At 38.6% G+C, this 13,131-nt stretch overlaps 1 protein-coding gene across 1 annotated transcript; it reads right to left on the reverse strand.

The window, feature by feature from the left end:
* Positions 1-2,029: 2,029 nt before the first annotated feature.
* On the reverse strand, positions 2,030-5,596 carry tmem81 (transmembrane protein 81). The gene is made up of 6 exons (XM_058643669.1): positions 5,584-5,596; positions 4,765-5,017; positions 4,512-4,666; positions 3,862-3,977; positions 3,029-3,228; positions 2,030-2,884 (listed from the first exon to the last, which is right to left on the reverse strand). The coding sequence occupies exons 2-6, from the start codon at positions 4,999-5,001 to the stop codon at positions 2,786-2,788; spliced, it is 807 nt and encodes a 268-aa protein (XP_058499652.1). The 5' UTR covers positions 5,002-5,017; positions 5,584-5,596; the 3' UTR covers positions 2,030-2,785.
* Between the last annotated feature and the right edge of the window lie 7,535 nt (positions 5,597-13,131).

The raw sequence follows: 13,131 nt of genomic DNA on the forward strand, positions 1-13,131 counted from the left end.
GTCATATAATATATATCACTTCAGTTGTGCCCCAGTCGGGCTAAACCTTAAACATCCAGTGTTTTTGTTCCTTTTTTAAATAGAGACTCCCTCTGGAGACAATAACGCAGAGGGAATCATATGTTTAACAGTGTAATGTGTATTATGATGCTATCATAAAACACATTACACTGCTGTAATTAAATTGGTTGTGCAGTGAGCATTGGTAAAACAATTATATTTGTCAAAATGGATGTTGTAAATAAGCACATAAACGGAAATGACATTGTTTCGGGGCTTTGTGGGACAACCCCCACAAGGAAATGAATGAATTTCAGTGAGCACATCATCGTAATTTCATTCCTGTTTCTTTGCCTCAGCTCCTCCCAAAAATCACACAAATAGACATTTTCATCAGCAAAGATGTTGCACTATTTTGTCATTTCCCCACCTCTCCTGTCTGCTGCTACTCTGAAGATGTTGACATAATGTTATTGTTGTGAAAGCAGCTACACAGCAAGAGGAAAAACACCTGAGAACATGCAGCAAACGGATGAAAGTAAATAAAAGCTACAAAAAGGTGTCACATCCTATGTGTCACATCCTATGTCTATACAGTCCGTCCACAGGTGCGAGTCAACATGATCATGAAACTGAACTGGCTGACATTGCTGATAAACATGGGTGTCCAGGTTATATATTGAAAAATTCCCATTCCTGACAAAACTTAACTAAAAACTAAAATCCAAAGTTTCAAAGTGGGTTACATTTGTATGTATTCATTTCTCACTTCTCTACCTAAGAGTTTAAGCTGTTAAAAACAGCAGTACATTATGTTTTTGTAGTTTAATTTCATTCATTAACAAATAGCTTTTGTGGCTCCAGGTGAATTTCATTGATGGGAGAAGGCAAAGGTTGCTCATGTAAATGCGATGCATATTAACGAATGTACTCTGCACCAAAAGGCAGGACGTACCACTGCTGCAGGGTGAGCTCATCTCAATATTATGCTTAACATGTTTTACATAGAGCTTGTTTAGACTTTACTTTTTTGTCTTTAAGCTTCTATCTCCCTAGGAGTCACCACAGCAGATGATCCACATATTTGATTGGGCAGTTTATTAGTTGTAACAGATTCAAACATAAATATGACAAACTCTCAGGGGAAAACCAGAATCTCTGACAACCATTAATTAGCTATAAAATTAACTTTACACATAATAACTCCAGATGTTCATATCATACATTTAACCCAAAATGGTGTAAATGAGTGGTAAAGATCTGGACCTGTATCTCCAAGTTTCTTTTCCATCCCGCAGGTCTATGCATCAACACTTTGAAGCATCACGTTGTTTCCAATAGGATCCATTTCTTCCTCTCACTCTTAATTGGGTTGGATCCACTGCGACAGCTGAGTCCCAGTACACAGTGTAGCACGAATGGTCCTCGTCAACTCCCAACCCAGCCCATGGTGTATTTCAAAACCTTTATCTGAAGCAACACTGCCATCTGCTGGCCCAATATTATTACTACCACACACACTCACTACATCATCTTTTAACATGCTCTGGTTTGTCCATAAACGCCTATTGGACCACATCTACAGCTGTTTTCGCACATTTTAATTTGTTTAATTACACATCATCCCAACACTGTGTGGGTCTAGACAAATTATAAATAATTTCTTATGAGTAAGTTGAGTTAGGGAAACAGAGGACCTTGACACTATGGAGTGTCTCGTCATTATGTACAACTGAAAACATATAAGGATTGACAGGTAAAACAGTGGAGTTTACACTCAACTGATGGACAGGTTGACAGATGAGGTCAGGGAGGAGTTGATTGCAGATGATGTTGTAATCTGTAGTGACAGTAGGGGACAGGTGGAAGAGAGTCTGGAGGTATGCACTTGAGAGAAGAGGAAGGAATGTTAGTAGAAGCAACACAGAAGACAGGTGGTACAGTGAAGATGCAAGGAGTAGAGGTAGAGAAAGTGGATGAGTTTAAATACCTGGGGTTAACCATCCAAAGCAATGGGCAGTGCACAAGAGAGGTGAAGAAGAGAGTGCAGGCTGGGTGGAGTGGGTGAAAACGAGTGTCGGGGTGATGTGTGACAGAAGGATACCAGCGAAAGTGAAAGGGAAGGTCTATGATGTTTGGCTTGGAGACAGAAGCACTGTCTATACAACAGGAGAAGAAGCTGGTGGTGGCAGAGCTGAAGATGCTGTGATTTTTGATGGGAGTGACCAGGAAGGACAAGATTAGAAATAAGTGAATTTGAGCTCTGAACGGTGTGGAGATAAAGTAAGAGAGTCAAGGTTGAGATGGTTTGGTCACATGCAGAGGAGGGATAGCGATTATATTGGATTAACAATGTTGAAGATGAAGTTGCCAGACAGGAGGAAAAGAGGAAAACCACAGAGAAGGTTCATAGATGTTGTGAAGAAGTAGACGAGGACAGTTGGTGTAACAGAAGAGGAAACAAGGGATAGGGCAAAATGGAGGTAAATGATCCACTCTGGCAACCCCTAAAAGGAGAAGCTGAAAGAATACGGTGTAACCAGTGTTTGTCCGACTATTTAATGTTGCTAAATATCTGCAGTCAAAATTTCTATTTCAGGATTATTCAGGATCAGGATTATTCAAGACATCTTGCTAATATAAACCAACTTTCAGTCACGTCATCTGAATCCAGTGAAACAGACCTAACAACAACAAAGCTGGTGATATCTTGGGACTTTAGCATTGTACAGATATCACATCACAATGTGGGCCACAAATGAAACTGCAATAGCTGTAAAAGCAGCTACACTACTACTCCCCCCTGCTGTCGCCTCCTCACTGCCCAGCAGAGGCCCAGTATGAGTCCCGCAACAGCACCTGCGAGGCTCGGTGGGATCAGCACCTGTGTGTTCAGACACGACAAACGCACAGCTGATGAGTAATGGTCAATATTTTTGCATTAACAACAAAAGAACACATATGCGAGTGTGATGAAAATGCTGTAGTGTTTTATTTTAACGTGTGTAATAATAATTATAAACTGTACCATGTAAAGGATCATCCACTGGTCCTGCCGGTAAGACACAGTCTGGTTCTGCTGGTTCTGCTCGTTTGGAGTTGACTCCCACTGGGTGAGAGTGCCTTCATAGTCCAGATTAAGCACCTCAGTGGGTAAAACCCGGATGCCCCAGTAGACCCTCTTTACCCGGCGATATTTAGCGTCTTGTACCATACAGCGGTAAGTACCTGAAAATGACACAAGGCAGTGCCACTTGTGTCTTTGTATTTATATTAATATGTATTATATTTTTATAGAATAGTGAAACAGATATATGGTAAAAAAAAAAAAAAAATTATAATAACAATAACAATAATAACAATAATAATAATAATAATAAAGGTACATTTATAGGTGAAGTTGCATGTTGCAGCTGAATATCTCTCACCTCACCCTTCACTTCCAAGTGTGTTGGAGTAAGTTAAACTAAAAAATTATGTCTAGTTTGTGCTAATGGTGGTCCAAAATGGAGCTTGGAGCTGAACCTGCTTCTGATATAAATACAAAAGTACTCTCATTCTGGAGTAATGAACAACAACAATTCATCCAATCAGTTGATTGTACACACAACAAATTAAATATAATCCTAGGTTTCAGCATAATTAAAATAATTTCACCTAACCTTTACACAGCTGACCTTTAATACTAATAGTTTGTTATTGAGGTGATGTAGCTCCATGGTAACAGCAAGGCAAAGGCTGCATCAGCATTCCCTTTACATGTCCTTTATACTCAGTCTTTGTCGGAGAATCATTGTGTGTTTGGATGTTCAGTTGTCATATTGAACAATGTCTCATGTGTTCGTGCACAGGTGTGTTTACCTGCGTCCTCCTCTCTGACCGGGTCCAGGATCACTTTGTCCAGCTGAGGCGCTTTCCAGCGAGCAAACAGAGTGTCATCGGAGGTGATGATTCCATGTGCGTAACGCCACAGCACCCTAAACCATGAGCCAAAAAATACATTCATTAAAAAATATATTCATTTCACATCAAACTCCAAACAAACTGATTTCACTGCTTTGTTCCTCCAGACTGTGTGGTTATCACATTTAACACTGCTGAGAATGTGACTATTTAATAATTGTAATTACAGAAACAAAGACTTTGGACAGTTATTACAAGTAGTGTTAGAAATGATACACACTGATGATGTTGAGGCAATGTTAGAGTAGAAACTGAGCAAAGTTTGACGAAGGAGGCCACTGGATTCAAGAGATTCACTGCTTGGCAATTACTGATTTAACATGATGAAAATGAAATTGAGATGATGATGCATCTGAAGGGTTTTTTTGCTTAATAAACTATTTCACTGAGTGTGTTGATGAGAGCTGTGAGAGCTTAACCGTGAGCTAAACTCTGCATCTCCCATCGTTGGAAAATCGTACTCTTTTTTTAAACAGGAGACATTTTATGTTTTAGTCTCGTTGTTTTCAGTCAAGACAATGACAAGAAAGCCTGCCCTCCTCTCTTACCGCCAGGAAAAATACCCCATCGCCTCCATGACTTCTCCTAGACAGTCAAGCTCCACTTTCTCTCCTGAAGTCACAGTCATCGTCCTGAGGCCGCACTGCCAAGACTCCAAACACTTCACCTTGCGGACACGGCACACCTTTGACACCTTTGACACCTACGATTTAGCCATTTCCACAATATTCTCATTACAGTATGTCCCCGTGACATTCATCATACATTTAGTTTTACATGTTTGTGATGTCACTGTGATACCTGTGATGTCCTGTTTGTTCTCCTCCCACTTTCTTCCATGTCTTTCTTACTGTCATTCAGACAACACATGGTCTGAGTGGTAAGCCCCACCCCACAGGTGGCGCTGCAGGGGGAGCTGCGGACAATAACCTCCACTTGCACGTCATCCGCGTCCTCCAACTCAACTGAGGTCAGAGGCTGGATAAGCAGGAGGAAGAGGAGGAGAGGAAGGCAAAGTCCCACTGATGGATGTTCCATTTCAAAGTGAGATGAGCTGTAGAAAAGAAGTTTTAAAAAGTATTTCAATTCATGTCAGTATTATAATATGGTTATTATCAATCTTAATTCATAAACATATTGATGTGAAGGCATTACACTTCACCTGTGGTCATTCTCCTTACCAAGCTAAAACTGGATACTACTTTAAAAATAACATGCTATTACTGCAATATACATTTCTGTAGAACCACACCATTGTTGTAACCAAAATGGAAACTGCATTAGAAATAAGATGGAATTACCATAATATTACTTCCCTGTTACATAAATACCATTATACTATGACCATGTTGTTACTGGACTGTAATGTAAAGTGATGCCGCATTGGTATTTGTTAAATTATGGTTTCACATGAATGTAGACATTTTGTTCATCAGTTACACTGAAATGAACAACAAATATATCTTTTTTAAGCAGAATTCTTCATTCTTCAACTCTATGTCACTAAAAACTGTTGAAAATGTGGTTGACTTTGTAAAGTTGCTAATCGTATGCTGAATATTTGCATAACCAGCAGACACAATACCTTTCAGTCTCATTTGTAATTGTGACTTCACTCACCGATTAGTTACCCATTTACTTTTGAAAGTTTCTGATATAATTAAGATTTGTATTTCTGGAAGTATCTACCCTAGTTTGCCTTTGATGCATGGAGTGTGCATTGCACAGATCAAAGGTAGCTGAAACTACCCACCATGGTCACCCTGGCAACCCATGTTTAGATCAGTGGTAGGCGTCCATCTCATTCATTTTCCATGGGTTAAAGAATTCATGGGTGAAACTAGTTGATTACTTGGAGTAACTGGATATACTAACTACTCCCACTGTTATTCATGCATTCACACTAAAGATGATGGTTTTGGGAACACTTGTTTAAACATTTTTAAAAAAAAATAGGGTCCAACACATTTTGAAAATAGTCTTCATTGGTCATTTTACATTTACACTTAACCTAATTAAATGGTAAATTAAAGGTTTTCTATAAACTGTGATTCCACACCGTGGCTGCCTCTTGTTGATGTTGCAGTTCATAATGTGACCACTAGATGTAAGACATAACACAGAAAGAACGTTTGATTGCAGATTTTAAAAAACATTTTTGAAGCAAACATAGTTGGCAAAATGAACATCTGTGTACCAGCCACTGACAACCATAACAAAGATTGTAAATTAAAATGTACATAACGATTTAGTGGACATTTATTTATTCAGTTAGTTATTATTATTATTATTATTATTATTATTAGGATTATTATTATTATCATTATTATTAGTAGTAGTAGTAGTATGTATTACTTTATTATTATTCAGACAACCTGATTGAAATGTGTCATTTATGTTCAAACATATGTGTGCGGATAAAAATGAACTGGAGTACTGAGCAGGCATTGGAACTGGACACTAAACGCATGAGTGAGCATGTAAAGATGAATAATACTGTAGTTATAGACACATGAGTCATACTGCAACGTTAGTATTTAATCATGGAGGGACACAAAGATGAGTCAACTTCAGTGTGGGAGGATTGTAATTTGTTCAGTAGCCAGTAACAGTGGCCCCGTTGGCAGACCACTAAAACTGTAGATGGTTAACAACACCACATGTCTCAGCATGTGTGTTCAGAGAGAGAGAGAGAGAGAGAGAGAGAGAGAGAGAGAGAAATTAACAATGAGGATGAGGAGGTGGAATGAAACAGATGAGGGTATGACGTGGTGGAGGAGGTAGGATAATTATTCCAGAATGAAGTAGGTCAGAGAGAGGAAGAGGAGGAGTGACCATTTAGCTCACTGAGATTTATTTACATCCGTTTTGGACAAATTTGTGCCATCAATGCCAGCGGAAGCTGTGGTGCATCACATAGAGGATCATTATTCAACTTTTATCAAGTGGGTGACTGATTATGTATGTACCTGTAGTTAGTTAGGATATTTGCATTGCAGCGTTTTACTTTATAAATGTGATCCCTGGCAGTCTACACAGGTATTACGACTTGATGTCCCACAACAGAAGACATCAAGTCATAATGTACTAATGAATATTGGAGTACTCTGTTAATGAATACAAATGTACTTATGTATCATTCATTCTTGTTGATTTCAGCGCAGCAAGAGAAATAGAATTGTTTAGACACACTGGAAAATACTGCACAGCCTGGACATTATACAAGATGAGATAGTGCTTTAATAATTCAGTAGAGCTGTGATGATCTGAAGCTTTAATGGTGTTCTCACAATGAATTGATGCACATTTAATCATAATTTAAAACACAATGGTCCCTGAAGGAACCTTCTGGTGGCTGACTGCAATGTAAGCACCACTGCTTCCATGTTAACAGATGGAACATGGGGCAAAAAAAAACGGCCCGTGGGCTAATATCTTTCTGATAATTTTGGCTTTAATCAATGGCAGTAATAAAAAAATAAACAGTACATTTCCAGTTCCTTCCCTTCCACTGCACAAAAACGATCTTGCACTGGTGTTTCACCCCATATTGTTCCCATCAAATCACACATCCAGACTTCTCACTTGAACATACATCATTGTGATAAGCTCTCAAAGCAAATGTCAAATATTAATTTGACATTAGGCGCTGACTGTTTGACATATACTGCAGCCAGCCACCAGGAGGTGATCAAATGATATTCGGGAGCTGCCGTGTCATCTGACTCCTGTGCAAAATACATTCAGCCGCTACAGGTGTGATTGTTGCATATCAAAATTGCGGACTAAAGAAAATAATCTGTTAATTTAGCTTACTAACTTTCTTGTTTGTTCAAGTTCATTTCAAATTTTGTAAGATGATTGTATTTGTGGTGTGCTCAAATGTGTACAAGGGGATACAAAGGGCTATAATAGTATTTCTTGGGGCCAATTTGTAATAACAACCATAATATACTGTTAAAAAGGATGAAAGTCATAGACACTGTCACTTTAAAAACAATGTCATGTCAGTATTCATGTTTATAAGATGTATGGATATTATATTATATTATATTATATTATATTATATTATATTATATTATATTATATTATATTATATTATATTATATGCAATATAAAAATCTTAAACAGGGTTAGAAATGAGCCAATTTACATTTGGATTTTTGATTAGAATATGTGTAATTTATTTTCAAAACAAACTAGAAACAAAAAAGGTAATTTACCTGTACATTATTTGATTTATATGTGTGTGTTTGACATGCTGATCTTTTCTTTAAAATTGCATTGTTAACTGAGTGGGAGAGAGGAAAGTTCAAAACCATTATTAACCATTCATCACACTGTCCTGCTGGCCCTGTGTCTGTTGTCTCTCCACAGTGTGACCTCACTCAGTGGGTTGTGAGAGACAAACAGCACAGAGGTTCATCAAGGCCTATGGCGTCATTAAATAGAGCATATGATACAGTATGACTGAGGTTATTTCACAAGGGAATATGAAGAAAAGGATAACCCTGAACATTTTTGTTATATAAACAGATCAATGACATGAATATACTCTTTGTCAGGTGACTGGTTCCAGAAAATCCTCTCTGTTCAAGTCAGGTCTTTACTTGATCCATCCTAGACCGCAGTGATCCTCAGCTGAACTCTGAGCACAGCTACAGTCGAGGAGATGGATGTTGCCGAAACTAAATGAAGTAATCAAGACAAAGAACCAGCCGGCAACTAAAAGCATTCTGGATGTTGGTGCAAGGGTCGATTATATCGTGTGATCATCTGGTGACTTCAACACTAAAAAGGTAGCAGCTTTTTTGGTGTTCAGCTGTGTCTCTGCATGGATCTGAAGGATAAGCCTAATTGGACACTATGACTCAATTATTATCTTTTAATAAATTGCTAGATTTAAAAAAATGGAGGAAAACAGAGTCCAACGTGACAGCTATTATGTACGTTGCTCTTACATAAATAAATAAAGGTTTACAAACTAACTCATGTGGTTACACTTGGAAACTGTGTACTTACAAATGTATTGATATTTTCATGGTATTTATCTGTGAATGAATGTCATTTTTATTTGCCTTTCTCCCAGAATAGAGATCTATTTTACCACCTAACCTGCATACCCAGTGAGAGTAAACCTCGCGCTACTGTCTTATTGACAGGTACTCTCTGGAGAAAGTAGACACGGCCCTCAGCAAATATGTTCTCAGCAAACTGTTAACATTTGAGTGACAGTGAATTAGACACTGAGGACGAGGAGGAGAAAGAGGCATTAGGAGCAGAAGGAGCAGGGGAAGGTGTGCGTTTGGTTGTTTAAGGGAAGGCCTCAGTGTGAGAACGAGGTGTGGAGTGTGATCAGTGCAGCCGCCAAGGCCAAGGAATGACACAATCAGGCACATGGTGTCCCCGTGCTTTCATTCAGGGGTGGTGTGTGTTTTTGTGCATCTGCTGTGTATCCCAGTAAGGCAAATGGTGTATAGGAGCTGTTTGTCTGTGTGCATCATAGACACATGGATACGCATGTGCCTTGTAGAAATCACACATGCAAAACACATGTCTGATTTGTCATCATGCACATTTGACAGCAGAGCAGAGAAAGTCAGAACTTATCACGACTGATATTAGTGACATAATCGGGGAAAATGCAAATAAATCAGTCAAGTTGCCATTTTGTAGTTTTATTTTTTGCTCACATGGGAACACTTTGAGTTTGTCTGATATGTAATACTGTTATAACACCACAGCAGTTTAATTCATTAAGACAAACAACAACTTCAATGGTCAGAATTTCACATCCATTGAGTCAGAAAAGGGTGAAATGGTAACACATCCATGCAAAAGCAGTTGCAGGGACACAGAACTGCATGATGTGTTCCACATACATTCTATGGAGGCCTATGTAATTTAGATTTAGTCAAATTACAAAATAATTACTTGAATGGAATGAAATGCATATTATTTGGTGCATGATACTGCTTTTTAATTGCTGCTGATTTTTTATTTTAATTTTTTTTCTCATTTGTTCAATTTTTTTGTTCATACGTTTCTAAACCTCCCTGTGTCAGGAGTTGTGGTTATGTACTATTATTGTGCGGTTACATTATAGTGCCGTCATTAATCAACCTGTTGAGCAAATACTGCAAGGCTGTGATGTTCTCAACATAGACCAGAACAGCAAAATGTCCCACAAACATTAGAGGACACAGTGTGTCCAGTCATCAGAGACTGATGAAGAAACAGCAAAATAACAACAAACAAGAAATAATGAGATTTATTTGTTGAACAAATGTAACAAAGCAGTTTGAAGATGAGTCAGTTGATCCATTTTGTATATCAGCATGGGTTTTCTGTCTCTGTGCACAATGTGTAGGTTTCTATTTTTGTGTTGGAGGAAGGCAAGTGTCCAATTTGGCTGTGACTCAGCCATCCACATGCACTACCCCTGAAAAAAATGACTATAACTTTGCTGCCTGGAGCTTTTGTTACTCTGTTCTTAAGTAACCACACAATAAGTGTATGACTGTTCTGGGCAGATCATTCCAGAACATCTCAGTTTGGGAACCTTCTGTTTGGTGTTGATCTTAAAACAAACACTCAATGAATTCTTACCTGACAAATTTCTACGTCTTGTTTCAGGTACAAAACAAGTATGTCCTCCACAAGTGGCCCATAGATGAATACTTTCTCTTAGGTAGTGCAATTGGTTTACCCCGCCTATCGCACTATGTCAGCTGAGATTGGCACAGCACCCCCCACGAACCTCCTGTGGACGATAAAGTGGTAGAAAATGGATGGATGGATAGGATAGGCGTTGAACAATCAAGGCATTTTAGATCTACTACTACTCTAATCTACTTTCTAAACTACCTTATATGGCAGAAGACATGTTCACCAAAGTTCACTCGGCTCCATCTTGCAGCCATTTGGGGCACTAGTGTCCTGGTTTAAATGTTAAACATCCATATTCATGAAACAAAGGTGTCTCATTTTGTCGGGGAAGCATTAGCATATACAGGAAACACTTGAAATTTCATGTGGCCGAATGACCTTCACCATGTGTTTAGACCATAATATTTTCCAACAGAATGGCTGATGACAGTGTGGCCTGGCATGATGATGAGTCTATTTCTATTCCCAGCCTTGATTCTTACCATCCGTGACGTTTGAAAGTAGCAGCGTAGGAGGCCTCCCAACTGTGCAGGGGCTGACTGACTAAGGACCCCCCTTTATTTCAAGGCTGTCTTTCACTGTAAGCTAGAAAGCCAAAGATATACAGTAACACTGCACCTCCTGTGTCATGATAATATCCCATGTTGCAGTTCTCAAAAAATGTGTAATCCACCCTAACTGAAAAACCAGTTTTTATTATTTATTAAAAAAAAGAAAGGTAAATTACAACGCTTTGTCATAAAATAATACCTTGTATATTCTACCCAGCGCAGTCTGACAAAAGGATTTGCTGTTTTGGCAGAAGTAATCTCACAAGTCCTTGAGGCAAGACGTCAGCCTCTCCAGCCTCCAGCAGCACCTTCAGGGGTTACTCAAAAATGAACCCCCCCCCGCCCCACCCACACACACTTAAGTAACGCAAGTAAACAAACTCAGTATCTGGGTCGCTCTGAATGTACTTTGATGAAGGCCGCACAAGTTAATGCTTATCTTCTTCCTAATGGAAATGAAAAGAGGCAGTGGAGCACATGCTGTTGTCTATTTTATTCTGCTTCAACAAACATTTCGATTTGCCTTTTATTTGCTTGTGTATTTATTTATTATAAAGAGCAGCATCTGCTCACATTTTTTGTGAATGAGGAACAAAACACATTAAATATGACGAAAAGTCTGATGATTATTCATAGGGGTTGGCATTACATGAGCAAGTGACGCTGAGATAAGAATGGCAAATGCAGTAAGACTCTTTATGGGGATCTTCAACTGGATCTTCAGCAATCTGTTTACAGGGAGTCACTTGCCAAAAATGTATATAGATATAAATACTTTGACAGGATATGATGACATCATTGTCTATGGCTTTATCCTCCACATGAGGCTAGCAGGGGGGCTGGAGCCAATCCCAGCTGACATAGGGTGAACGGTGGGGTACATCCTGGACAGGCCACCAGTCCATCCCACGGCAAACAAATAGAGACAAACAACCATTCTGTCTAAAATTCACACCATTATGAGTGTCCAATTAACCTAATAACCAAACTGAGTGTTTTTGGTCTGTATATCTCAAACTCATTATAATGAGTTATTTCTGTATGTTTTTTAATTCATAGATTAAGTCTGCATCATAAATATGTGTTTAGTGAACTATATATTGATCCATATCAAAACAAACACTTTTATTTGGAATTTGTGTGAAATATTATGACATATATTGCAATATCCTGATGAATTTTAGGCTCACGCTGTCCACCCCTTCTGTACAGTTGCCTTTTCCCAACAAGTTGGACTGTTTTTTTCTTTTTTTCTTGAAGTTTGTTTTTTAGTGGTATGTAACACATTATGTAATTCGCCCTATATTTCGAAAACTGTGAGTGAAAAGTCGAATTTGTTCTAAAGTATTATTTCTGTAAAGATAACATAAGCTAAAACTGCCCAATGCTTTTCATACTTTGATTGACTCTCGGTTGCTGTAACTTGTTGCCGTGTGAATGAACTTCTGCATCTCCATGCCTCATAAACGTGACCCGGCATAGTACATGTGAAGATACGGCGACCAATGGGAACAGCCGAGTCGAAGCACGTCGTCGTTTCCGTTCATCTCGAGACTGGTGTTACGTTCACTGTCTGGTGTAATGTCGAATAATATGCTTTTAACTAATGTATGGCTGCGTTTAAAGGGGACAGTCGACTGGAAAATGCAATCACTCCGCCTTGTTTTTGCCGTGGGTCATGTTTGCAGTGTCATTACAGAAAAATGTGTTTAAAACATCACAGAATTGCGACAAAATCGATAAAAATGGTCAAAAGACAGACGATATTCTGATATGTACAGTCTACTTGTTGCTTTAAAATAATAGTAGTAATTGTTGTCTTTAGTGATATTAATGATATTAAAGCCTACCACGGCGTGGACCGTGGGAATATGTTTATCAAGAGAATAATCAGTCGATTTATACCGATTTAAAAAAGAAAAAAAATCTTGTGTCTGTGGACAAACAA

The sequence above is a fragment of the Solea solea genome, chromosome 11, assembly GCF_958295425.1.
Source record: "Solea solea chromosome 11, fSolSol10.1, whole genome shotgun sequence".
NCBI lineage: Eukaryota > Metazoa > Chordata > Actinopteri > Pleuronectiformes > Soleidae > Solea > Solea solea.

What these genes read in the sequence shown, in the direction of transcription:
- tmem81 (XM_058643669.1), bottom strand. Translation starts at nt 5,001, where the DNA reads ATGGAACATCCATCAGTGGGACTTTGCCTTCCTCTCCTCCTCTTCCTC. An exon ending in ATGGGGTATTTTTCCTGGCG is followed by an intron (nt 3,978 to 4,511) that starts GTAAGAGAGGAG and finishes CTCATGGTTTAG; the next exon opens with GGTGCTGTGGCGTTACGCAC. An exon ending in AGTGGATGATCCTTTACATG is followed by an intron (nt 2,885 to 3,028) that starts GTACAGTTTATA and finishes CTGAACACACAG; the next exon opens with GTGCTGATCCCACCGAGCCT.